Genomic DNA, 27,710 nt, shown 5'->3' with positions numbered 1-27,710 from the left:
CCGTTGAAACTGTTTGAATCGGGCCCTGCTCTTGCTAAAGCAGGCACAAGTTAGGGTTCCTATGGACATGGCTTCCCAACCTAGGGTTAGGGTTCATAAGGGTAGGGCACTTGGAGCTAGGGTAAGGGTTCCTATGGGCAGGGCACTTCGAGCTAGGGTTAGAGTTCCTATGGGTATGGCTTCCTGCCCTAGGGTTAGGGTTCCTATGGGTAGGGAACTTGGAGCTAGGGTTAGGGTTCCCATGGGTAGGGAACTTGGAGCTAGGGTTAGGGTTCCTATGGGTGGGGCACCCAGCCCTAAGGTTAGGGTTCCTATGGGTATGGCATTTGGAGCTAGGGTTAGGGTTCCTATGGGTGAGGATTCCCATCCTAGGGTTAGGGTTCCTAAGGGTAGGGCACTTGGAGCTAGGGTTAAGGTTTCTATGGGTAGGGCACTTGGAGCTAGGGTTAAGGTTTCTAAGGGTAACACGCCCCGCCCTAGAGTTAGCATTCCTAAGGGTAGGCCACCTGGAGCTAGGGTTACGGTTCCTATGGGTAGGGCTTTCCACCCTAGGTTTACGGTTCCTAAGGTAGGGCACTTGAAGGTAGGGTTAGGATCAGGGCCGGCTTTAGTCCAATTCCACCAATTCCCCCGAATCGGGACCCGCACCCAGTGCGACGGCTGCGAGGGGGTGCATGTGGCCGAGAACCCTATCCCTGGCTAGAGGGTCCTTTTTAATTTTTACTCACCCGGCGGCGCTCTGGGTCTTCGGCAGGAGGTCCATCAGTGCCATCGAAGACCCAGAGTGAGTGAAGGACCCACCTCCGAAGACTAGGAGCGCCGCCCGGTGAATACAAGCTTCACGTGTTTTTTGGTGTGTCTTTTTTTTTTCCCCCTGTCACCCCTGCTGGGACCCCGCTGAAACTATTCGAATCGGGTCCTGCACTGGCTAAAGCCGGCCCTGGGCACACAGTGGCGCAGGGTGCAGCTCAGAATGGTGTCTCCAACAGCCAATACAGCACAAATCCATGTCTGGTTTTGTCTCAGTCCCAGAGACGGAACAAACCCCCAACAGGTGGCCTGTCAGGTTTAAAACCCCACCAGCAGCTTCCCTGGTGAGAGCTGGGGCAAAGGCTGGAGCGGCTGGAATCCATACGCAGCGCTCTCGTAGCAGCCAGGCCTCTCCTGCGTCTCATGCATGGGAGGGAGGCCGTGCTGGGGCAGGCAGCGTCCGGCTCGAAGGGGGTGGCACGAGGCACAGGCCTTTCCAGGCAGCCAGCAGGAGCCTTCAGCCCAGGAGGCTGGCTGCATGGGCCGCCCCACTGAGCACGGGAGAGTCTGGCCCGGGCTGGGGGGAGGCTCAAGGGACGGCTCACAGCAGCTGGGGCGTGGGGCCAAACCGGGCAAAAGCGCCCGCCTCTGGGGGGGGGGTCCCCATTCACCGCAATGGGCGTTCCCCTGACACCTCTCCTCCCCCCTCACTCCTTCTTCCAGGGACCCCGCCCGCTAGAGGGCGCGGGACTCCGCCCCATCTCCCTTTTTCCCGCTCTTTCTTGAACCCCGCCCCCCTGGCTACATGACGCTTCCCTCCAACGCCCGGACGCCGGAAGGAATCCTGCCGTCGGGCGTGCTCTGACCCCGGAAGGGCTTGTGGACGGGGACGCACTTCCGGTGCGGCGGCCGGGTTCTTCCCGGTGTTCGGTCGCCAGAGGGGTGGAGGTTCCTGTCCCCGCGTCCCGGGCCGGGCCGTCTCCCCGGCATGCTGAGGCGGCCGCCCCCGTCGCCGAGCGCAGCCTCCTGGGCCCGCGGCCGCCTATGTCGCTCCACGCTGCTGCGCCGGACTCTGTGCCCCGGCTGGGATGTGACCGGCCCACGCTCGCCCGGTGCTGCCAAGTGAGTCCCCGCCGTAGCCGCGGCGCCCCGGCCCCTCCCGGCTGCCGCTGGCTCGTAGGGGCTCCCCGGGCTGCCCAGCTCCTGGCGCGCCGCGTTCCCCTAGCAGCCCCGGGCTGCCTCCCTGGCGCGTTGCTGGCTATCCGTGACAGCTGCCAGCGGTGACAGCGCCGCGGTCCCTCGTGGAGCGGCTGGGGCAGACCACGCACTGCTTGCAGCCTGGGTCTCGGCTAGGAAGAGTGGTCGAGTTTGCATTTTGCATCTCAGTTGAGGTGGTTGTGTCCTGCCGAGGCATCAGGCAGGTCTGAGGCCTTTTTCTGTATTCGGTTGGATTTTGTTCTGCTGTTATGGGTCATGTGGATCCCGAAATCCTGACTCTCGTGCACTTACTTAATAAAACCTGCTTCAGAATAAATGGAGTGGGCACCTCTCTGGATAGAAGGATTATTTAGCCTCCCTGCTCGTTCAGTGTTTGGCCTTGCTTTTGTGAGCCTGGACAATCAGATAAAGTGTTTTTTTGGAACTGTCCACTGAGATGTGGGCTAAAAAAAATCAAACTCATTTGGTGGTGGCTGCCCCCAAATCTGGTGCATAACAGCTTTTAGGTGCAACTACCCTGGACTGGACTTGAATTAGCAATTTAAAGGAAAAGGGCTGGTCCCATGAGCCACCTAATCTTATTGTTATTACCTTGAATACATTGGAGGTCTGGGCTGTACTTATGTCCACTGTGTCCCTCTGTGGTTTTGTACTCTACAAAACTCAATGAATAAAATTGTAAAAATAAATCTAAATATCTGATCTGTTAATGGAATCAAGGTTCAGTGCAGTCTTCTGTTTATGAAGATGAATTAAAGATAATTTACTAAAACTGAAGTGGTGTTTGAAGTTATTGAAGTTATGCATTTTTAAATAATGGTCTGTTTTAGCAATGGAGGCTCAGTATGATGGCACTGAAGTAACTGTAGTGATGGAGGAAATAGAGGGCACCTACACCTATGCATCTCCAGTACCATCTAAGAAGAAGAAAAAATACAAAAGTCCTGGAGATCAAGGGGAAAAGGCCAAAAAACCCAGGTGAGTGCCTCTGTCTTCCTTGTTTAGGGCTTGGCTACACTGGAGAGTTGCAGCGCTGGTGATGGGGTTACAGCGCTGTAACTCACTCTGTGTCCACACTTGCAAAGCACAGCCAGTGCTGCAACTCCCTCGCTGCAGCGCTGGCTGTACACCTGGTCTGCTTGGGATGTAGCAATTCCAGCACTGGTGATGCAGCGCTGCTCATCAAGTGTGGCCACCAAAAGCGCTGTTATTGGCCTCCAGGGTATTAGGAGGTATCCCACAATTCCTGTCCACAACAAACTGGAAGAATGGCTGAACTAGGAGCTCCCCAGCTAAAAAACAAACACAGCTGCTCTTTGCTCCAGCGAGCAAGCGAACGGAGGCAGGGGAATTGCTTTGGAATGTTCACAGCTGTTTCCTTGAGGAGAGAGGGGAGGGGGGAGTCCATGTTGAGCAGCTGCTTATGTGGTCTGAAGGCTATTTAGCAGTGCATAATTTGCATTTAGTGAATAAGAGAGAGGTAGGGGAAGGGTCAAAACTTTTAAAATGATTGAAGGTAGGTGCTGTGTATTTTTCAGTCCTTAGAACTTGCAAGGCAGGGAGCTGACACAGTGTCAGTTCCAAACACCCACTCTCTCTGTCTCCCCCACGCTCCCTGTCACACTCCACCCCACCCCCCTGTTTTGAAAAGCACATTGCAGCCACTTGAATGCTGGGATAGCTGCCCACAATGCACCACTCCCAACAGTGCTGCAAATGTGGCCACACTGCAGCGGTATACCTACACAGCTATACCTATCCAGCGCTGGCGCCACGACCACACTCGCACTCCAAAGTGCTGCCGTGGGAGCGCTCCCGCAGCAGCGCTTTGGAGTTTCGAGTGTAGCCAAGCCCACAGTTTCCCAGGTATCTGTCCTATCTAGAGAATTACTGGCTTCTTCCTTGTATCCCCAGGCTTGGCCTGAGTTAGTCACATGACCTTCCTATCACATGACCAAAATCACTTTGCCACCTGTGGAACTGAGCTGATCTTGTCACAAGTGGGTCTGAGGCCCATCTCCTCTTAGAGGCCATCCATCCATTTACAGTACCCAATAATTGCATGTTCAATTTGTGATCTACCACTTTGTCCACTAAATGGTTAAAGCACTATTAGTGACTCAAGTATTTTTCACATTTTATTGAATGATATTGGTCTGTGCGCCCTGTCCCCTAAGTCTTTACTTTTATTAATAAAGACTTTTCCAGCTGTCTATGGAAAACAAGCCTATAAAAGTTCTCATAATGGCCCTTGAGGCTAGTACGTAACTGGTGATGTCTTTGTTTCAGGTGTGTTGTTAAGGCATAGACTTTAAGTTCACTATCCACTTGTGTTTCAGATCTGCTTACCTCCTGTACTATTATGATATATACTTGAAAGTACAGCAGGAGCTCCCTCACCTCCCCCAATCTGAAATTAACAAGAAAATCAGTGAGAGTTGGAGGTTGCTCAGTGTGGCTGAAAAAAGCTACTATTTGGAAAAGGCCAAACTGGAGAAAGAAGGATTGGATCCGGTAAGTCAACTTTCTTAAATAGCTTCTCATTTCCTGCCATCCCTAGGCATATGAATCATCAGTTGCTGTATTCTTTGCTTTCTCCTGAAAATATGATGAGTAAAATATTAGGAAAAATCCTGAGTTGCCAGCTATTTTTTTACTTAATGGAAATTTGATGTTGGTGTCAAATAAGCATTGTTTCCAGTGTAGTCAGAGGTAGTTGACATGACCTCTCCATTAGAATTGAAGAGCTTCCCCTTTCCTTTAAATTTGCAAAGCATTTTGAGTCCAATGATATTTGATTACACTGGACTAAGTCACATTATAGAGAAGTACAGTGTAATGTAACCTGACAAAGCACAGTGGGTAAAAGGATAGAAGCAGATTAACTATATGTATGGGATGGATGTTTTAGACCAGTCCTAGAATATGGCTGGCTTGGTGGCAATGCAGATCATGATTATGTGGGAGAGAGACACTTACTTACAGATTTTGGTCTGTAGTCCTGCTTGGGTTAGGATTGTTGTAGAGGCTTGGGGGTGAAAAGAAGGTAACTTCTTCTGTTGCTCCAGCCAGCTAGCTAAGGAGCAGCATTGGCAGACTCCAAAAGCGTCCTGTCCAGTACCTACTGGTCAGAGGAATAGTGACTTTCTGGCCAGGCCTCCAGGATGAGTGGGATTAATGTAGGGGATAAGAAGAGGGGGGATTCTGAAGGCTCTGTTAGAGATGTGAAGGACTCGCCAGCAATCTGCCTTTGGAAGTTATCTGAACTGTAATGGAGGCACTTAAAAAAAAACAAACCGACCCCTTATCCGTAATCATGAACCAAACCTACTTCCTTCTGTGTCTCTTGCTTCTCTCTATTCCATGCTTTGTCTTGTCAACAGAACTCCAAGCTGTCCACTCTGACTGCTGTAGTTCCAGACATTCCAGGTTTCCGTAAAATCCTCCCTCGTTCGGATTACATAATTATCCCCAAAACCACTCTTCAGGAGGACAGGAGCAAGCAGCACCTAGAACTCTGCGTGGCACAGGGCCAAACAGCATCTGATGGAGTAACAGCTTCCACCAACATCACGAGTGTTGCCCACGATGCCATGCAAAACATCCTTTCTATGGACTCGAGCCATGTTGGCATTTCTGAACAGTGCATTGCCATTGAAGGACTGGCGGAAGAGACTGCCTCATTTGGTCAGTCAGACACTATAGAAGAAGTAGTTGCTTCAGAAATTCTCTCTCATTATGTCAGACCCATAGCAGATAAAATGACTGGAGATATCCTCCTGGATGAGGCTTCTTTGGAAATAGGAGAGGGACATCCATATCAGACAACTAGTGTGGTTATTGAAGAGACTCTGGTTAGCAGCTGCAGAGACATCTCCAATGGGAGCATTGCTGTGGCACAACCCCAGGTTTCTGATGGTTTGTCTGTGGTAACAGTGGTGACCGGGAGGGTAAGCTAAGCTAGTGATAACTAGTAACTCTATTTCTATTCACTTATTGCCTGAATTTTTTCCTATAGCTGCTTAAAATCTTTATAGTTTCAGAGTGGTAGCCGTGTTAGTTTGTATGAGCAAAAGGAACAGGAGTACTTGTGACACCTTAAAGACTAACAAATTTATTTGAGCATAAGCTTTCGTGGGCTTTAAAATGTTTATAGTGATTCATCCTGGCTGAAAGTGACATTAATAAATTACATCACTCCTGCCCCAAAGCTCAACTAGATCAATAGTGATGGAAACAGCAATTTTTGCTCATTATAAGCTAGTCAAAAATGCAGTGCAGTATCTCCTCTCCTCCCTTTCACTATTCCCCTCAGGCCTAAAAGATGAAGTGCTGGATCAAGTTGTGAGGTGTGGGTTGGATTCCACAGATATACTAAAGCACTGTTCTATGGTATCTCTTGTGTTTTCTCTCTCTGTCCCATGTGGCTAACTTCCGAGCTGCAGAGAACTGAATGAGGACTCCTTTCGAATCCCTAGTTGGTGTTAAGGAGTCAGTGACATAAAGCAGTTTCTGTTGAGGAACAGAGTCTGTTGCTTTCATAGTGCTCAGATTGTGAAGAGAGTGACAATTTGATAATCCAATCTGCAGAACACTCCTACTAGGCCTTCACTCCTGAAATGCTGTTAGTTGTACTGCCGGTGCCTCACTGCTCTACTGTATGATATGCTCTTAAATCTGATGTTAAAGAGACCCTCAATAAATGGTCAGAACACAGCTAGCTAGATGTGTCCTTCAGTTGCATATCTTTTCCTCTTCCTCTTTTTATTTTTAGGACACAGATGAGAGCAGCTCCTCCATACCCACCACACAGTTTATTATGCTACCTCTCCCAGCTCACTCTGTTGTGGAGAACCCAACATCAATCAAACTGGTGAGTAAAGGAGGAGCTTGTATGTTTCTCTTAGGGCTTATCTACAGTAGTATATGGAACGTGTTAGTACCTTAAGGTAGACAAGGCACACTAACTTGTTTACATTAGTCTGTTAACATATATTGGTACATATATTGACACCTTCCAACTCCTAGCCTGGACATAGCTTTAAGATGTTTTATCATGTTCTGCTCCTTTACCCTGACCAGATGGCTATAAGTTCCTATATACTCTAGTGCAAAAGCTTCAGATAAACTTAAAAAAAAAAGGTTTTATAATGAATATGGAAACAAATAATGCAGTCAATACAACCACCTTCTGTGCTGCTTACTTTGATTATTTTAGGCTGTCTTCATGTTTTTTTTGTAATGCCGCATGACTATACTGTATAGATTGACTGAGGAAGATGGAGGAGCTGGTAATTGTACCGAGAAACAATTGAGGCTTTTGGTACCTAAGGAGAAATGGAAGGCAGTTCAGTTTTTTGTTAAAATCATCATCCATGAGATATTTCACAATTTAAGAGTCACCTTCAGATATTAGTTAGCACCCACAGCGATGAATAAAGTAGTTCATGTCTCTTAGCTATTTACAGAGAGGTATGGCAATGAATCAGCTTACGCTTGGTTCATGTTTCTTCACTTTCATAAAGGATTGAGATAATTTTTAAAAATGCAAGTGTAGCTCCTGCAGCAGGGGTTCTATCTTGTGCCAAATTGCACAGCCGCAGAAAATATGGGCCTTGATAATACTTAGTGATCAGTAAAGGGACCTAGACTTCTGAACCTCTAGGTTCTGACTATAACCCTGACTTTCACTGACCTTTTACAGGCAAAATATTTGCCCTTTGTGTGCATCAGTTTGTCATCTGTAAAATGTGTAGTATTACTTGGTTTATGGAGGATTGTGGTGGTTATGGAGTTAATGTTTGAGTGCTTACTGGTAGAGAATGATGATTGTGATGTGGCTTTATGTACCTAATTCTGCGAAGAAATTGTTGGCAACCCTTTTGTTTCAGACAACCACTTACACCCGCAGGGGCCATGGAAACTGCACCAATCCTGGTTGTTCTTTTACTTATGTCACCAGACACAAACCACCAAAGTGCCCAAAGTGCGGGAACTTCCTGGGAGGGAAATGGATCCCAAAGGTACCTTTCCACATAACTTTCTTTTATTTCCAGTGACTGAGTCTGAGCTGGAAAGTGACACTTGTGTGAATACCTGTGAAACCCCAAAGTCTGTGTGCTGGGCAAGTCAGAGACCTGGGGAAGTGAATCCCTGTCCTTTTCTGCCAGTGTCTGTGCTAGAGCAAGTCACCAGTAAGATGGTTAGACTTGTTTTCTGTCAGAGCTCTTTTCTGGATTTCTTGTCTCTGTGCTGAGGTAGTAATCATGAATGAAAGGGACAACCTTGTGAAGCCCTGACCCTTAGACAGGACACTGTTCCTTTCTTGCTTTCTGACTGCCACATGATGCCAGTATTTGAAAGGTGCCCACCAAACCTGCTTACAGCATCAAATGAGCTTAGGGACTCAGTTCAACTACTTGTCTCATAAGCATTATTTTGTCTGGTATGGAGCCATTTTAGCAGAGTAAGATTCCACTACAACCATTTTACCATGATCTCAAAGGGAAACAAACAGACTTCAAAATACAGAGGACAGTTAGATCACTTGGGCACCAAGCCACAAGAATTTCAGAATCACCACCCTGCTCCCCACTACAGTCTGGGTCAGCAAGGTCCTGTGTGTAACAGACCTGGCTGCTCACTTAATATGCTTAGCTCCTAGATTGTGTGTAGTGGAAAAGGCAGCTCTAGGGAGCTGTCACTGTAAAAGAGAGGGCATCATATTTAGAGAAAGCAATGGATGAATGAGTTCTCAGGTGGCTACTTTGATAGTAATGCTGATGTCCTGAGTGGATTTAAAAAATGACTAAAGCCTGATCTATGCTTAAAATTTAGAACAACCTAGCTGTGGAAAAAAATAGATCACACCCGAGTGCCATTATTAAGCCAACCTAACCCCTAGGAAAGATGTGGCTAGGTTGGCAAAATAATTCTTCCATTGAGCTATCTACTGCTGCTCAGGATGGTGGATTACCCACATGGGCTGGAAATCCCCCCCTCTTTTGCCATAGCATGTGTCTACACTATGGCACTACAGCGGCGCTGCTACTGTTGCACCTGTAGTGTAAACATAGCCTCACGCTATACAGTGACAAGTGTTTGTGAAAAAGGCATGACGAGATAGAACACTTTGTATGTAATGTTAGCAAGGATCTCAGTGTATGAGGGGTTAATGTTTGTTCTGGCTTTATATACACATGTACTGCTCAGACCCTTGCCTTGCTGCTCCTCTAGCCAATGTTAAGTAGCTATCACCAAATCAGCCAAGATATGGATACGTTTTGGATGTGAAAGTCTGCAGCTCTGAAACATCTGGGACGTTCTGATCTTCTTGTTCTCTTTCTAGGAAAAGCAACCAAAATGCAAAGCTGAGCAGAGTTCAGGTATCCCCCTCAAAGCGCCAGGGGCTAAAAGAAGCCAGCAGCTCGTAGCCACAGAGAAGGCAGCTGCTCAGGAGGATGCCACCAAGTCTACTCTGGAAAGTTCTGAAGCAGTCAGCCAGCTACTGAATGCAGTGCCTATTCAGGAGCAGATACAGGACACTGAATGGGAAGAAGTGATCATCTCTGAGGCTCACATCCTTGCAAACAATGTGCAAGACCAGGACAGAGGGAATGCAGCAGCAGTAATGCTGGCTAAAGATAGCGATGTGCAGGGCAACTCCTTAGAGCAGCCCGAGAAAGACAACATAGGGATAGGGTCACAGCCATCTGCTGAGATGACAAGTCCACTTGCCAGTCCTACTGCCACTGTAAAAAAGCCAATGGGGTGAGTCAGTTTTGAGTGATTCATAGAGATATCACACTGAGCCATCACTTGTGTGTGGCAGTGTTCATGGTACGGATCAGTACTGGCCTCTGAGCTTCTTGGATGGCTCATTTAGGTAACAAGTGAATCGGGATAAATCCAAGGTCAGAGATCTGTTCTTCAAAAACATTGTAGCTATTCGTTTTGGTCTCTTCCATTCTACCGTCTGCCATGGTATATGACTGCGCTTCACTGACATAGTGAACTTTTGCTACAGCTGCACTTCTTGTCTTTCAGAATTGATGCTCTTGCTGCTGCACCCAAAGGACAAGAACTGAAGAGCAAACCAAAACCCAAGCCCTCTTTACTGGCTGCTGCGAGACCCATGAGAGCAATCCTACCTGCCCCTGCTAGCTTGGGGAGGGAAGCCCGCACAGAGCAGCTCAGCAGCCGACAGGGCTTTCCAAGTAACGGTAAAAGCAAGAAGCCATCCACAATAGGCTTAGACAGCAGAAGCTCCTTAAGCATGGGGAGAAGGAGGCAATTAGCGCATGGCATGTTGTGGAATGCTATATTTGGAGTGACTTGCTGGCTTGATGTTACAGTGTTAATGCTCTGCAAAGACCTTTTAGAAGTACTTGTTTGGATTACAGGTGGTTTAGAGTTTAGTGGGTCTGTTGTAGTCACCAGTGGACTCTTTACAAAGTTAGCTTTCGACAGCAAAGGGCTACTTCACCTGGCCCCTCAGCTGGACAAATGGGATTTACAAAGCCTGATTTGATCAGTTCAGGTTCAGAGGACAGCAGCTCCACTGTGTCCCATGGTTGCATTTGCCAAAGGTGTCAAAGTAAAACAAAAAGCAGATTTCACACACTTAACCTGCTGTTTTGTTTCCTTCTTCAAGATAAGCATTCCCCTGTGAGAGCCTCGGGCCTGAAGCCCAGTACGCTGAAGCAGTTGGGTCAGTCTGTCCTACAGACATCTAGCATTAGTGAGCGAAAGGTGAGTGATTCTTGCTTTTCCAGATTCACGTTCTCTTGCACTTGGATTTCTCTGCTAGGTTCAGGGTAGGATTTCACTCTTCTGACCCGAATGTGTAGAAACTGAGCATAAATCTGGTAACCCCTTGATGGGATTTGTGTCTGTTACTTCGTATGTGAGATTTGAGGCAGCATAGGCTAGTGGTTGGAGCACAGGACTTTGGAGCCAAGAAATGCTGAGATCTAATCCTGGGTCTGGTGCTCTGTGGCCTTGGACTAGTCCTTCCATTTGCTTCTTTGATAACACCTCCTTAGTTATCTCAAAGGGGTATTTTGGAGATCTGTTACTGCTTTGAAGATGAGGTGTGTGATAGAAGTACTAAGTATTATTGCTGCATGTGTGCTGTGAGACTGACTGGTTAAGAAGCAGAGCTGTTGGAATAAGGCTGAATTTTAACCCTATGATTTGTGGGGCGGGGGGCAATACTAAAATCCTTTGTTACTTAAAGGTGTTCACTGGTCTTTTAAAGCCATTAATAGTTCCTGCTTGTGAGCTGCAATCCATGCCAGGTCTCTCAGATGTTTGATTTATATGCTTTTCCACTCCCCCTCCCCCTGTTCAACTGCTTTCAATCTACAGCTCCACAGCAGCCCAACTGGCAGGGCATCTCAGATGAAGGTAGTGGAGGTCAAACCAGATGTATTTCCCTCCTATAAGTACAGCTGCACCGTAACTTTGGTAAGGGTCTTTTGGTCATTTGATTCCTGATGTGGGGCATCTTTGAGCCTGTTCTGAGAAGTGGCAATATTCTTGAAAGGCAGTTTGCTTTCCTCTTCATGGTTAGTGCTTTGGACCTGATAATTCTAAACTTGACAAGGCTGTTGTACATACTCAAACAACCACTTCTGGCTCTGCAGTCTGCTCCAAAGGCACAGCTTAGGATTTGGGCGATTTTAATTTTTAAATGCAAGTCTTGTCTATGTAATATGCTGCATTAACAGCACTAAACATCTCAGGCTCCTGCATGGGTAATGGTAGTACCTGCATGGCAGTACTAATATCTCAATTATATCCTGGAGGAGCCATCATTAGTGAGAAGAATGTAGGCCACAGTTTCCATGCTGATGAAATATTTCTCTTGAGACTGCCATAAGAAACACCTGCAGTGGTGGTTTTTGTGAAGTGACACCTCTCTAACAGGGCCTGGCCTGAGAGGTCAGATCCAGCTCATTTTTTCCATGAACTGCTGTGCTGGCTTCAGCAGGTAGTGATTTCAGGTCTCTACTGACCTGGGCTGGGTTTGAGCCAGTGACAAAGTTGAACGGTTCTGTGTGGTATTACAAGTACTCTAAGTCGCACAATCCTTATGATTGGCTTCTCAGTTAGGCTCATCTCTCTAGAATGGCTCTACTCCTGCAACTTTCAGGCTTGCACGGAAATATCCTGGCTCCTCGTGTGAGGGAAAACTCATGCTTTAGGTGTTTCACTGCTGACTTAAAACAGCTGCATTGAATTAGAAAGCTTAGTGTTGTGTTGAAATCATATTTGCTACTAACCCCTTAAAAACTGTTTTTTTCTTGGTTCCCTTAAGCAATTGTAATTCCCCCTTGCATTAATTCAGGAGGGTCAAATATCCTATTATTGCGGAATTTGTTTCCTCTGCTGAGTATCTGTGGTATTTGAAACTAGACTTAAAGCATACAGATTAATTGAACTGGTCCTCAAAGTAAGTGGCCATGCCTGTGTTTTATCCCCTGAAACTAAGTGTTAGACATTGGGGAACAGCACATGCTATTCTAGCAGACTTCTGTTATCTTGAGCCTGTTGGCATATGAAAGTAAGATAGAATAAAGTTTTGCCTGTCTCTTTCCAGGATTTGGGATTGGCAACATCACGTGGCAGAGGGAAGTGTAAGAACCCCTCCTGTAGCTATGTATACACAAATAGACACAAGCCGCGGATCTGTCCCAGCTGTGGCTACAACCTCGCCAAAGATAGAGCTGAGAAAACTGTGAAATCCCTGGTGAGTTATATTCTTTCTCGCTTGTTGAACTATTGAGTTAACTGTATTTGGTCTTTTAGATTCATAGATTTCAAAGCCAAAAGAAACCATTGTGATTATCTAGTCTGACTTCCTGAGTAACACAGGTCACAGAATTCCCCTGAATAATTCCTAGAGCATACTTATTAAAAAAAGCATCCCATCTTGATTTTTAAAGTTGCAGGTGATGGAGAATCCACCACAACATTTGGTAAATTGTTCCAATAGTTAATTACCCTCACTGTTTTTTTTAATTACCTCATTTCTAGTCCAAATTTGTCTAGCTTCAGCCTCTAGCCACTGGCTAGTGTTATACCTTGCTGTAGTCTGTTGGCTTTCTGGGTTGTCTATAGAGCTGGTTGAAGCTCAGAATTTCCATTCTGTGGGAAACTGACAGTTTGAAATTTGTGTTTGCTCTGAATTAGAACAAAACCAAAAAGATTAAAATTTTTCCACAAAAATGAAATTGTTGAAAAAATTTAGTTTCAGGTTGATAGCAAGTTTGGTTCTGATTTTGACTTCAAAAAATTTCTTTGTTTCTAAAGGACTATTCACTTCAAAGTAAAAACATTAATTCCAAGAAAGTCTAGAACTTTTCTACCCTATTAAACCGCTTGTGTAAAAATGAAAAATTTATCAAAATTGACATTCTTATCTAAACATTTAGATTTTGATATAACAGCATCTGGTGACTGAAAAATGATCTGCTGGAAAATTGTCAACCCACTGTAGATGTGTAGTGACCTCTTTTTGGGGCTATTCACTGCCCACAGCTGTGAATGGTAGTTTTCACTGAGAATAGGTACTGCAGACTAATTGAACTCAATCTTACCACTGGGGGCACTCAGCAATTAAAAAAATGCCTCATGGAGGTTTTGCCCCATATTCATCTGCGCCTAAGACTAGTGAGCAGCATCAGCCTTGTCTGATTTGTGCAGTCTGAAGGAGGTGAGGTCCCAATTTTGTAATCTGATGCTGCCTTTGTGACTGAGCTGCGGTGGCAAATGTCAGTTCAGTCTGTCTGTTGTGTACTACAATGTCATATTTGCAAGAGCTTGTAACTCAAATTTATGCTGCACCTGAATTGTTGGCAGATAAAGTCTCAGCTAGGATTTTGTCTTTATTCAAGTTAAAAAAAAAATTTGCTTTGGCTACTCTTATATCTAAAAGTGCTAATAATGAACTCTGGTTTCTTAAGCTGCTTTTTTGCCACTGTGAGCAAATATCTGCTTCTGGATTTTATAAATTTAGTTTTGAAGGTCATTTGTGTTTTTGGTTTTATCCAAAACAATTTTGCATGTAAGAGTTTGCCCTGTTCTTATATGCTGACTGAGCCTGCTAGGTAAGCTAGCTGCACGCCAGTCTGTACAGTAAACTTGTTTACTTCAGAGTAAAATACGGCTGAAGGACAAAATTGTTCTGCATACTATGTGAAAGCTACCCCCCCTTCCGAAAAAAACACCTCAAATAACCCCATGTGAAACTCTCACATAGACAGATAGTTAAAGAACATAGTGCTTTCCTTTAACTGCTTCCTTAATGCACTAAGATGGGTTGGCATTTTTGAGAGAGACTCTGGTTTGGTTTTCTCCTTCTTGTTTTTTTGAACTTTTTTGTTTTGCTCACAGCCTTAACATTCCTGTAATATGGTGGTTTTGGTTTTTTTTGTTCTGGAATTAATGCTGTCTGCTCTTTTCTTGACAGGCCATTTATCTTATCGCTAGGCTAGACAGAAACACAAGCTGAAGTATTGACAGGATGGTTTGTTTTACTGATGAAGTAGATTAGAGGCTGTAATGTTCTCTCTGTCCTGTTGAGCCCCCTAGTGTTTTGATTCTTCTTTTCCTATGTGCTTAGTTCCTTGAACTTCTAGTCACTTTCCATAGACTGCAGCATCATCACTTTTTTTAATCACAGTGCATTCAGTGCTGGACACTTCGTTTTCTCTTAACATTCAGTAGCTAATCACCTCCTCTGTGGATTTTTATCTCTATGGACCACGCATTGTGTCTGACCATGTTTTATAGGGGAAGAGAATTTATGCAGTTGCCTGTTGTTAAGTAAATAGTTTGCAGAAATGTTAGTGTAGATACCTTTGCTGTGCTCACCCCACGCTCTCCGTTATCCAGTCTATAGGATAACATTTCATCACCAAATTTTCTGACGGCCTGCAAAGAGTTGTTGCTCATGCAGGAGCTGGTAAACGATGGTAGGTGAGGTTTACTCACTCCTGCATTCTACCTATTTTTATAAAGCAGTTCTACTGAAATAAAAATAAATAACCCAACCCTTAAAGCTATGAGCTGCAGAGACAGTGCACTGTCTGGCAGAGCAGGGGACTGGAGTTGGCATTTCTGGATTCTGTACTATGCTGTTCTGACCGAGGACAGATTACTTAATATACCTCTCAGGAGTGTTGAGGCTTCATGATCAGCTTTTTACTCCATATTTGTCTGACAAAATCCAAGTGACATTTTGGCTCTCTTTCTAGGAGGTCAGCTCTGGTCTTCCTGATGTGTTGAACACCAGTGAACCCCTAACACAGTCTCAGAAAGAAATCCAGCGCCAATCAACACTGCAGCTGCTGCGCAAGGTAATGCAAATCCCAGAGAATGAGTCGGAACTGGCAGAGGTCTTCACACTCATCCACGAACTCAACAGCTCACGGCTCATCCTGTCCAACGTGAGTGAGGAGACGGTCACCATCGAGCAGACCTCCTGGTCAAACTATTATGAGTCTCCATCTACGCAGTGCCTCCTCTGTAACAGCCCTTTGTTCAAAGGGGGACAGAAGTAAGATTCTGTTTTAGATTTGTGACTCTCCTATTCACCCTTATTCTGATGTTCTGTATTAAAAATGTCCTTGAAGAAAACACTGCTTTATCCTCTCCATGTGAAAGCCATTGCAAACACCATGTAACCTACATCTCTATAAGAAGTGCACGTTTCCCTTAGCTCCCAAGATCAGCCCTTACTCACATCTATGCTTATGTGAGTTTGGGAGTAGACGTATTGTAATATGTACTAGGCCCTTTCTGCATCTGGGGTGGGTGATGGTGTTGAATGTAGTTCTTCTGAAAGTGAAGGACTTGCAAATGCTAACCAGAGGCAGGCAGTGTGTAAATTTTCTATCCATGCACCTCAGTCCTGATCCTGTAGTACCATCTGCTTACTCCAGTTCTTTATCGTCTCATAGCTCTGCCTGACCTGTAGGATTTCTGTTACTCAGAACACTTCAGTCCTGAATGCTCACGCCCTCGTGTCAAACTGTGTCCAGGCATGAAAGCTGACAAGTATTAATCCTTGTGCAGCTACTATCTTTTTGAGATTAACTCCAGATTCTTTCGAAGTGCAGCAACAATGATGCTCATCCTGTCACAGCTCTTGCACTCTTTTGCTCGTTAGCTTTCAAATGAATGCTTGAAGTTTAACACATGATGCATGACCACAACTTTAAACTCTCTTCTTCCATTGAATTACTTGTCCCTATGGCCCTTTTTGTACTTCAAGATTTAGGAGATTGGGTATGAGCTGTTCCTAGGTTCATCTGAACCTGGAGAAAAGTTTCACACCCTGGAGGTTTGCTTTCCTACAATAGGCGAGTTCAGTGGGTTGAGTGAATGTTAAATCTAGATTTAAATCTTATTTGACATCGGCTGCTGGTTGCTAATCCCATTTTATTTCTCCATTCCTGATGCTTTGTGAAGTGCACAGTGAGGCAGATGTGAAAGATGCAGTAGTGTAAAGCTGCAGGATTATAGATGTGCTGTAATACCACATGTTCTCCCTGTTCTCATTTTGTTGCTGGTCAGAGTGCTTGCTGTGTGGATTCTGTTAGTTGTAGTGGGTCGTGCATAGATTCTCAAAGTTTAGCCTAGCTCTTGAGTTCTAAAGACAGAACCAAACTGATGGTTTTGGAAAGAATCTTGGCAATCAGTTGCCTTCCCATCTCCTCAACTAGTGGCTGGTGTGGTTGCTCGCTAGTGGGATAATAGCATTTTGGTTTTTTCCCCTGCTTGTGTGTTACAGTTCTCTCGCTGGTCCGCAGGAGTGCTGGTTGCTGACTGCTAACCGTTTACAGGTGGTTACTGCCCAGGTCAAAGTGTGTTTGAATCTGCAGTGCCTGGCCCTGCATAGCTTCACAGATATATACACAGGTAGGAAAAAACAAGCTGTCAGTGGGCTAATCTATAGAGACCAATATGCAGAAATCTAGGGCTTCTGGACTAGGACAGAAGAGTCCTCCTTGTACAGAAAAGATCTCTTCTCTCCACCCTACCAGACTTGAATTTTTGGATCAAGAAGTGAGCTGTTGCTCTTCCTTACGGAGGTATATGTTAGTCACTACGTCTTTGTACGTGCAAATAGTAAATCATTTTTTCTGTGTTGCAGACCATGAGTGCTCAGTCTCAGCTGAAAACTCCTGAAATTCCATGGGCTTCCCAGCCCTTGTTGGCTGAGAGAATTGAAGCTGGGATCATTGTAGGTTTTGTAAAGCAGTGCAGGGCTGGGTGCTGTTACAATTAAAGGCTAGACTCGAAAGGGAGCTAATCCTGCTGTAGTGCAAGGAGAGGGAGTACACACCGCAGAAGGCCTTTCTAGACATAATGTATTTGACCTTCTAAACCAAACTCAGCATGACTCGTTTAGCAGTAAACAAGTGTGTTTTATGTTCGGTGTCTGTGGAATTCTAAATCTTCCCCAGTAACTGCTGTATTGTTTGTTAAATTGCAGGCCTGTTCAACGTGGGTAACAAGTTGTTAGTGAGCCTGGACCTTCTGTTCACTGTCCGAAACCATATTAAACTTGGAGAGGATCCCAAAGTGGCAGTTGGCAGCATCCTGGAATCTGTGCAGGAACAGACTGGTAAGGTGCTCCCCTGGTCCTTTCTTGAAATAGTGACTATTCTGAATTTGCTGACCTCTCTCTTCTCTGAGAATTGTGTGGAGAGGTGTTTGGGTTTAATTTTAGGTCAAAGTAGTAAGTGACTATTGGATTATAAAACTCAGCCTTTCTCAGGATTAATGTATTTCTGTTGAGCTGGGTAGGATTTTGGTTTTGAAAGAGGTTTCTACTGTGTGTGTTTAAAAAGATACTGAATTCTCTGTATCCAGACCAAAAGAAATGGCTCTAGTTAGCAATGAGTCAAATGCATTGTTTGGTGGCTGCCATCTTCTGTGAAAGGGGCAAAACTGTGTCTCCCTCTCAATCTTTCACCTAAACTCTACTGGCTCCATCCCTGTCTTCCCAGCATATAACATCCTGCCTGGGCTTCCTTAATGTCTCCTCTGCAGAAAGGAAGGGCTATTCCTTTCAGTGGCAGTTTGCAGGCAATAGGGGTGGGCTTACTCTGGCAGCTAATCTGTTTGCAATGCTAAGAACAGCAGGGAGTGAAAGAGGAGAAGGGGGAAAATAAGACCTGAGTTCTTTGTTCAATCAGGTGAACCAGGCAGCTGGCCTGGAGACTTCACAGTGTGGTGAGTTCAGGCCGAGAAGGCAGCTAGGGTCCTAGGTTAGGCTGGAAGGGAGAGTGATCATAGATGCCTGGGGGGTGGGTGTTTGGAGCTATGGAATGTCACACACTGGGCAGATGGAGTTGTGGCTGGAAGTGTCCAGGTGATTTTGGGAAAGTGACGTGGCACCAGGGAATAGCCTTCAGGAAGTGAGATCCGAGCCAACCTTAACCATAGGCCTACTGATGACACCGGTGTTTCAATGTTAATGTTATATTCTTTCTGAACCTTTATTCATTCAGCCTTTGATAGAAAATGGCCCGTATAGCTATTAACTTCCGCCTTTCCAAGCAACGGAACATGCTGATCTTTGCTTCTTGAAGTGCTTTGGTTAGGGGTTACTTGGGTTAACTTAAAACCTTGTTTATCTAAAAATCCTTCCTGGGGGATGTTTCACTTTAAAATGGATTGGACTATGTGTCTGCATTTTGTTTGCAACATGTCGCTGACAGTCTTCGTGAGTTATTGATGCTTGTTCTTATTAAATTGGGGTTTTATGGTCATACTCTGCTCTCTGAGGAATCCAGAAAAATTATATGCATCTCTCTTCTGGAACTGTCCAGCTGCCTCTGTGAGGTTTTTTCCTTATCAGTGATCTCAGCAATTGAGATTCCCAAGGGGAAAGACACTGACGCTCTGAAGTAAAATTGTTTCCAAGAACTACTATAGATTCTTTCTTGTCCAGCTGTTCGGAGAGCTTGCCTTTGAAAGTACTCATGTTAGAGCCAGACTTGGTCTGTTGCTTAGAAAAGCTTTTCAGCTGGCTGTGGAGGGACTTTGGACTAGGAAAGAGCCATTTCAAACAGTACCTTTGTGATCAATTCTCCCCAAACGTTTCATGGAGATAAGTCTATGGAGTGAGCTTTCTCTGAGTAATGAAATGTTTTTTTTGTTGGTGAATAATGTGCTCTGTCTCCGTTGGCTTTAGGAAGTGAAAGCTGTGTGAATGCAGTTTGAGTAAACAGTGCAAATGACCTCAAAAGTAACCTGTTTTTTTCTTCCCAGAGAAAACCCTGAGCCCCGAGGAGCTGAGTCAGCTCCAGGAGCTGCTGTGCAGTGGCTATTGGGCCTTTGAGTGCCTCACTGTTCGGGACTACAATGATATGATCTGTGGAGTCTGTGGCATTGCACCCAAGATTGAGATAGCCCAGAGGAATGCAGAAAATGTCCTGGCACTAAAGAACATTGAGGTATTAGACAAAAACTGGAGGAAGCATTTGTGACAAAGCATGTTTCTGTTCCACAGTCGCACCCCTGAGCAATCCCCACATGTGCAGAAGTGACTCACCAGTTAGTGCCTCCTTGTGGCTGGGTGCAGAATTGCTGGGCCTTCCCTTTGCCTCCTGTTGGTTGCCTCAAATGGTGTCTTCCATGGGCTAGCCCTAAGGCCATGTAACTGTTCCCTCCCCTTCTGGGGTATCTAAGTCCAGCTGTAACACAGGCCCCACACTGGTTTCTCCCAGCTGGCCTATTTATAGTCCCTTTGGGCCAGCAGCAAAGTCCTTCCAAATCAATGAGAATTGCACTTTTCTTTCGCAGAGGAGCATATCCTAGAGCTCCAGAATAAAACACTGCTAAATATCTTTCACCCCTCTCTGGGCTTTAGCTTCTCATCATCAGCTCCTGGTTCCCCTTATGGAATACTGGCCCCAGGACAGCCTGCTGGAGCCCAGCCCTTTGTTTCAGGGGACCCACCACAGAACCTAGCTCCACTCCTGTGGCTTAGCTCTCCAGCCACAACCCAGTTCAACTGCTCTCCTCCACAGCCAGCCCCTAACTGCTGGATTTCCTCCCTTTTAAAGTCCTACACCCAGCACAGGTGTGGCAAGGTAGGGCTAATTAAAAAGGGCTGGCTAACCCCAGGTCTCTTGGCCATAAAGGGGCAGACCCCCAAGTAAAGTCTCAAGAAGATGTTTGCTCAGTCTAATCTTAGTAATTCATAGTCATTACACTCAAGGGCTTTGTCTAATGTTTTCTGCTGATGTCTAACAGGATCATGCAGCCTGACCCAATGCCATCCTCTCTTGCGGGAGAGAGATTGGAAAAATAGGGTGTGTCCTACTGTTTCACACCATTGATCCAACAGGATTCTGGTGTAAGAGAGCTGAGAGGAACTTTCAGATCACCATCCTCTTATGTATTGACTTAGAAGCATCCTTCTGATTTTGTTAGTAGCAGTTTCTCTGAGGTGTCTTGGGGTATTTTCCTAACACACAGGGAAGCAGATATTGCTATGTAGTAAACCCTGTTTCTAGTTAAAGTAAATTGGTCTGAATCCTTGTAGGCAGAAAGGTCCTGTGGACTCCAACCCCATATACAGTAAGGAGACCCCAGGCTCCTCTTCCTACTCTGGACAGTGTGCGTGTTAGCCTTATGCTTCTGTTTCAAGTCACAAGCGGATACAGAGCTGTTTAGAAATGAAGCATGTGTGCTGTTGAATATATGATGTTTGTTCTCTCACCTCTGTTAGTTTACCTGGCCGGAGTTCTTGTCATCCAGCGAGGTAAATGTGGAAGATTTCTGGTCCACGATGGAGACAGAAGTGATAGAGCAGGTGGCGTTCCCATCTAGCATCCCGATCACCAAGTTTGATGCCTCTATTGTTGCCCCCTTTTTCCCACCACTGATGAGAGGAGCTGTGGTTGTCAACACTGAGAAGGACAAGAACCTAGATGCACATCCAGTGCCAGGTAACCCACTGCCACAGAGCCCCTAGGGTGGTACTGCTGGTGGATACCTGTAGGTGACCCGTCTGCAGTTAAGAGCTGAGGGTTTTGTTACATGATGCTCTAAAGAGAAGTGCTTGGCACTTAGGGGGAGGGATAGCTCAGTGGTTTGAGCATTGGCCTGGGTTGTGAGTTCAGTCCTTGAGGGGGCCACTTAGGGATCTGGGGCAAAATCAGTACTTGGTCCTGCTAGTGAAGGCAGAGGGTTGGACTCGATGACCTTTTGAGGTCCCTTCCAGTTCTAGGAGATTGGTATATCTCCAATTATTAAAGTAAAATTAAATTTATTAAAATTAAAGCACTTCCTGGTGGAGTCTTTAGATCCACCAAAGCCATAGGGGGATGTGTAGGTCAAGTTTTGGTATTTCTAATTATGAATTCCAAATGGGGGACTTTGTCTACCCAGGGGAGTCTGAATGCTTAGCTGTGATCTGCTGGAGACAAGATACAGGGAAATTTAAGTGAACATCCTATTGCTCCAAATAAAGTACATCAAAGTCTATAACTAGAATGCGTGTTCAGAATGTTACATGGAGATTAGTCACTCAGCACTTGCTGCAACTGTTAGAATATTCTTCATTCTGTTTTGTGAAAACTTGTATTCTGTAGCTGCAGACACTACCTGTTTTGTGCTGCTGCTGAGACACCAGAGGGGAGTGTCTTAGGTCTGTATGGGGAGTAAAAGGAAGAAAGGACCAGATGATGGGCATAATACAGCTCTGATACCACGACCTACATTTATTTCTGGTTAATGCCTTTAATATGCTGGTTCAGGACATCTTGTGTTTTAATCATATAGAATAGTGAGCCATGAGTGAATAACTTGCATCAGAGTTGGATTTACCATGACCAGCTCTTTCCTTACAACTCTGGTTAGTGGAGACACTGAAACTTTACCTTGCATTGGAGAGAACTGACTCCCAAGGCTTTTTAACTTCTAAGGGGGAGTGAATTTAAAAAAAAAAAAATTCACCTCTTCATTCCTGAACTGAGTTTGAATTCCAGGGAAAAGGCGCAGGGCAGAGTTGATGATAGCATGTGGCCCTCCTGAAGCGGAAGGTGGATAGTGGCCAATTTTGGGGGAGGGAACTGGAGCAAGAAAGGTGGTGGAGAAACAGGAGCATCAACCCTTGAAAGTGGCTGGCTGGCCTAGGAGAGGGGCTCCAGCCAGGAGCCAGCACTGCGCACTGGAGGAACAGCATGCTGGCAGGCCTGTGTGGAAAAAGAGTTGTGGAGATCCAAATGAAGGGGTAGGCCAAAGGGTAGGCCTGGAGCTGCTGAGCCAGCTCTTAAAAGAAAGGGACTTGCAATGCAGTGGGAATGCAGCAGACTGGTCTCCAAGCTTGTCTTGATGCCCACTTAACACTTTAATCCCAGCAAATTACTTGAGAATATTTGGAAAGACTATGAGCGTTCCTTTGGTGACTTGGTCCTCCTGACTCCTAGAATTGGTGTGTGTTAAATGTCATGATTCTGTCAGAACCCAGAAAACCTCATTAGAAAAGTAAACATCTGCTGACTCAATAGTTCAGTAACAGGCTGGGCTTTGCCTTTGGTTCTGGGACTTTCCACATATTCTGCCTTTTCACTGTAGCCTTGCTGACTTCCCTTGTGTTTCTTGGCTACCATCCACCGACTTCTGGAGACATGACATGGTCCTTTCTCTTCTGAGGGTGGGTGTTGAGAATGCTTTCTGCTTCTGCAGGTAGTGGGAGTGCTTTGGTGAGGCTGCTTCAGGAAGAATCCTGCAAACTGGAGCAGATCAACTCTTATAGTGAGGAAGAGCTGCAGTATTTCTTGACACAGTGCAGCATCCCCTGGGGGGCAGCAGACACGAAGGTAACAGGCCTATTCCCTGTCCCCCCGCCGTGCCCCACCACATCTAGAGTTGGAAGGGGGACCATCCTCATGCCTTCTTGTAAGACAAGAGGAGTTGGTGGTTATTCAGAATGACAATATGAGAAGTAACTTTTCACTCCATTGTATTTAGGAAGGAGAGAGGTGATTAGAAAGGACAAGACCCTGCAGACTACAGGGTAACTGACAGGTGGGGAAAAAAATTCAACCCTGTTGGGCTGGAAAATGGAAACCTATAATTACTCTGTCATGGGCTTCTCGTATTGGGTTGCTTGTCATCCTCACGGTACTGAGCAAGGAATTAGTTGGTTACCATGTGTTTAAATACAATTTGTGTCATATTTCACTTACAGCCATGACCTTTTTTGGAGAGCCCCAGGCTTTGAGTCTTAATTTAAATATGGGCTTTTCTCTTGGTCTCTCTGTTCTTAGGACCAGCTCTGTTACTCTCTCCTGGCTCTCTATGACTTTGTACAGAATGGGGCAGATGGCAAACAACCCCCAGTCCACCACACAGGAGGCAAAATCTACAAAGTGTGTCCACATGAGGTAAGGCAAGCTAGAAACTGCATTGTGGCTATAAGGTGTGATTGACAGATGCTTAGACAATAACTTGACTGACATGACCCACAAAATGTGTCTTGTTTTTTTTCTGTCTCTCGGAAGAATAAACAGGAGGCTGAGAGTAGGCAGATGGTGAATTTTGGGTTCTTGTTTTCAATGTTCAGGGGTGAGGAGAGATGAGCCAGGTTCTCTCTTGGGGGTGAACTTTGCCTTCTAGAATCATTCATGCCATGTTGCCTAGTAGTAAGAGAATGTTTGGTGTTGAGTTCTTGATTCTGCCACAGAGGTGGGATTGGAAATTATTGTTCCTTGCCTGGGATACAGTTGGCTTGTCTGGGGAGGAGAGAGAAAATCTTAAACATGAGGTTGCTGAGTCCAGGTAGTTTCCAGACGCACTGAGGAGAGGAAGTGTAACATTGCATTTGTTCTATATTCTATGTTGTTCCTTGGAAATTCTCCTTTCTCAGCTCTGGTACAATGCACCAGACCAAAAATTCACATTTGTCCTCTTCACTTTCTTCCGAGGTGGTGTGTGGCTCAAAGTACATTGTGAGAGGGGAAAGTGCTCGGGACCACGTGGACCTGCTAGTCTCCTCACGCCACTGGCCACCAGTCTATGTGGTGGATATGGCTTCTTCGGTGGCATTGTGTGCAGATATCTGCTGCCCTGACCTGACTGTTCAGATGTGGGGGAAAAAACAGGGATGCTTCTCTGATCCCATGGAGCCCCCAACGGTTAGTTTACGCTGTTCAGTCTATGCTGTCTGTGAGGATACTGGGAATTTTCAGTGTTGGTATCTGTATTGTGTGATCTGCAATTAATCTTGGAGTTTTTGAGCACCACATTCTGCCTATTAAGATGACTGAACCTTTGGAGATGGATGTTTCATGACCTGCCCAGTGCTGTGGCTCACTTCCATATTGCTCCTGAGGAGAGTTACAGACAAATTGTACTGTCTGTATTCCATGACATTTGCACTCCTCACAGGGTCGCTGGTTTACCAGCGCAGTCTGTCTCTTGAATACCGTAGCTATCCAACTCTCAGACAGTGGAGATGTGACGCATCCTGTATAACATGACCAATAGAAAAAGTTATTACTTACCTGATAGGGAGGCTGCGGAGTCAGAACATCACTGATGTGCTGCTGATGTTTTAAAACTGTCTGTGTGGTGGCAACGGGATGTATGAGACCCACCCTTCTAGGACTTTTGCAGAAAGCCAAGTATATTTGCTTCCATCTTGCTCCAGGTCATTATTCTAGTCTCTTTAATTCAGGGAAATTTTAGGGCTTTTTTTTTTTCCCCCCTTGGGATCAGGCATGGTTGAGGGAAACACGCCAATCAGCTGGTATGTGTGCAATCTTTTTTCCTCTCTCTCCCTCAGTGTGTGTCCTGCCCGGAGCTGTTAGACCAACACTACAGTGTAGATATGACTGTAGCTGAACACTCTGTCCAGCACCCAGTCACCAAATCCACAGCCCGCCGAATTGTTCACACAGGGGCAGAGCGGAACAGCCAGAGTGATGCAACTGCTCGGCACCATTCCATCCTACTGTGCCAAGAGCTAGAGCCTTACAGTGCCATCATCACTGCCATCAATGACAGCAAAACCAGCAACGTCCGCCAAAGGCCCATCATCTTCAACAATGCCACCCACTATTACCTCTACAACCGCCTGATGGATTTCTTCACCAGCAGGGAGATCGTGAACCGGCAGATCCATGAAATCGTGCAGAGCTGTCAGCCCGGTGAAGTGGTGATCCGGGACACGCTGTACCGACTGGGAGTGGCACAGATCAAGACAGAAACAGAGGAGGAGGAAGAGGAGAACCAGGAAGATGATGGAGAGGTTGCTGAATAAACTGCTCTCAACTGGTGGTTAGTCCCTTTCTAACCATGCAGATGAGCGTGCTCGGCTGCCTCAAGGTCTTGGCAGACTGGCCAGGCTTAACTGTGGGAGGTAGTTAGTTTTTGTTTTTTTAAAACAAAGAAGCTAAGATACTGCTGACTTTGACTGCTTACACTGACCAAAGAGCCATGTGCTTCCAGAGGATCGTGATTGCTGCTGTGAGCATAAGTTCCGTTAACATCCTTGCTTACAGGATGGGATTCCCTTCCAAGGTGCTTCTTGGACCCATTGATTTGTCGTGCAATGTTCTGTTCTCACACAGCAGCTGGGTGGGTGAAGGTGGGGGGGGATCAGTTTCCAGTCCCTGGGAATGTCTGAGATGGAAAAGCACAGGGTTGTGTTTTTTTGTTTTTGGTATTTTTTCTTCCATGGATCTTGTTTGCTGACCTTGTTAATGTCATCAGTACAGGGATAGGTGAGGAGGAGCAGGAAGGAAGAAAGGTGGATGAAAATGTCCAAGTCTCTTTCTTCCCGCCCCTCCCCCCCCATTAAAAAAACACCCACCTTTGCTCTGAATGGATTAGCATCATACACTGACATTCCTGCTTTGGAATCACCCCTTCCATCTGGCTATGCATTCAAAAGGATTATGTTGGGTGTCCTGCAGCTTTCAAATAGTCATGTCTGGGCAGCCTCACAGGAGGTGTTGGTGCCCAGAACCGAGTTAAGCAGTCATGTGGGGGCGGGGTGCTCCCTGTTGTCCTGGTTTCAGTAACTGCAGTAGTGCAGGTATTTAGCCTGTGGAGAGGTGTGTCTGAGTTTCTAGGACTGTTAGTTCCTTAACAGGAGGAGCAGTAATAATTATTTAGATCTTGATGGTTATCTGCGTTACAGAAGAGTTGAACTTGATGGGTTGCCCTTGACTTGGCTAGCCAAGGGCTAACAAACTTCTTTAAGGACTGCTTTGAGCTGTCTAAGGTGGCAACCTTTTAAATCAGCAAGGCGCTCAAATTCCACGCACTTCTTTTTGGGCACTTTATTCTTTTAGCTGTTACATCCCATTCATGGACTTTGAGGAAGATTTATATTTGTCCTACAATTGGGCTGAATGGCGAAAGACAGCCATGCAGCACTAACAGGAGGCAGTGAATGCATCGTAACCAGAGAGGCCCACGAAAAGAGATTTTTATAATCCTCTCCCTACTGAAACTGTGGTTGAGAGGGCTGCATCTGCTCTGCTTTCTGGATCCTGTGCAGAGTGTGGTAACCCATCCTGCCATTATTCCCACAGCACTGTAAACCTTAAGTGGGTCTGTGCTATCTATACACTGCCCTCACGATTTTCTTTTGATGAGCCAGGTTGAGTCCCCCTTCCCTCCAGCATATTTAAACAGCAGCTCAAACCCTGTTTGTATAGCTGCTTGCATTGTCCACTGACACCCTTTCTCTGCTGCTGGCCATAAATCTCAAAATTCACACGTCTGGTCCGGCTCAAACAAGGTAGAAGGTGGGATACTGGAATGGTGGGGAAACCAGGAAAACTTCCAGGAAGGCTGTTCCTTGTGTCGTCAGAAGAGTGGAAAAGAGACTTGTGGTGTGGATGAAAATTCCCTTCTGTGAAGGGGAACCTACTGAGTACCATACCGTAAATGTAAATGTATTAAATCTGAGCAAATGCAGTAATTATGGTTTGGGGGTTTTCTGTTTAAAAATGTTAATTTATTATAAAAGACATTAGTGACTTTTTTCAGTCAGTGATAAATTTTAATAAATTATCTCCAATTTTTTGGGTGAAACTATGTGACAATGAGTTTTTTATTAACATTTGACAGCCTAAGGACTCAGAGCCTGTGAGAAAAGCTTGTAAATCAGCTAGTCAGTCATATGGTCTGACAGCTGATGCATTAGCTATGGTGCTGGCACAGAGACATGCCAGCTTCTCACAGCTACATGAACTTCCTGTGAGGAAAAATTAGGGGAAACATTTTTGGTCTTCTCTGCAGTGCTAAGTTCTGAAAGGGGCAAATACAGAAGCTACCCGTGCTCCTAACCCCAGTGTTGAATCTGTGAGGCTTTCAGAAAAAGTTGTTTTGAAATACAATTATGCTGTAGCTTCTATAAATGGAAAGAAGATAGTCCCTGACATAAATAATTAATACTGTTGTCAATTGTAAGATAATTGTCAGGGTCAAATGTTCCCCCTTCCCCAGCATTTCATATGTTCATAGGGGAAGATTTATGCATCATCTGCTCTCCTGGGGTAAATACAATATTTAAAAATAAATAACGCTTTGGGTTCTCACGGGTGTCTGCTTATCTTCATGGTACAAGCAGTGTAGAACGAAGTCCAGGTTTTGGTTCACTGTACAACGGGTCCAGTTCGTTCATTTGTGTAACGCCACTGACTCCGTTACACGAGGGTTGAATTAGCATTGGAGCACTAATACAAGTTGAGTCCTAC

At 45.5% G+C, this 27,710-nt stretch overlaps 1 protein-coding gene across 2 annotated transcripts; it reads left to right on the top strand.

The window, feature by feature from the left end:
• The first annotated feature begins 1,716 nt into the window (after positions 1–1,716).
• HMGXB3 (HMG-box containing 3) lies at positions 1,717–25,791 on the top strand. 2 transcript variants are annotated; one of them, XM_050961500.1, is made up of 20 exons: positions 1,718–1,872; positions 2,799–2,946; positions 4,308–4,482; positions 5,352–5,918; positions 6,743–6,841; positions 7,860–7,991; positions 9,317–9,738; positions 10,015–10,190; positions 10,622–10,719; positions 11,338–11,436; positions 12,572–12,721; positions 15,231–15,532; positions 16,769–16,896; positions 17,474–17,605; positions 19,258–19,442; positions 20,723–20,942; positions 22,684–22,817; positions 23,268–23,384; positions 23,925–24,134; positions 24,785–25,791. In XM_050961500.1, the coding sequence occupies exons 2-20, from the start codon at positions 2,801–2,803 to the stop codon at positions 25,259–25,261; spliced, it is 3,969 nt and encodes a 1,322-aa protein (XP_050817457.1). In that variant the 5' UTR covers positions 1,718–1,872; positions 2,799–2,800; the 3' UTR covers positions 25,262–25,791. The 2 variants fall into 2 exon arrangements, with proteins under 2 accessions (XP_050817458.1, XP_050817457.1); XM_050961501.1 differs by lacking the exon at positions 11,338–11,436 and having other exon boundaries at positions 1,717–1,872.
• Positions 25,792–27,710: the final 1,919 nt, after the last annotated feature.

The sequence above is a fragment of the Gopherus flavomarginatus genome, chromosome 7 (assembly GCF_025201925.1).
Source record: "Gopherus flavomarginatus isolate rGopFla2 chromosome 7, rGopFla2.mat.asm, whole genome shotgun sequence".
NCBI classification, from domain to species: Eukaryota; Metazoa; Chordata; order Testudines; family Testudinidae; genus Gopherus; species Gopherus flavomarginatus.
This window is presented reverse-complemented; position numbering and strand designations above follow the sequence as displayed.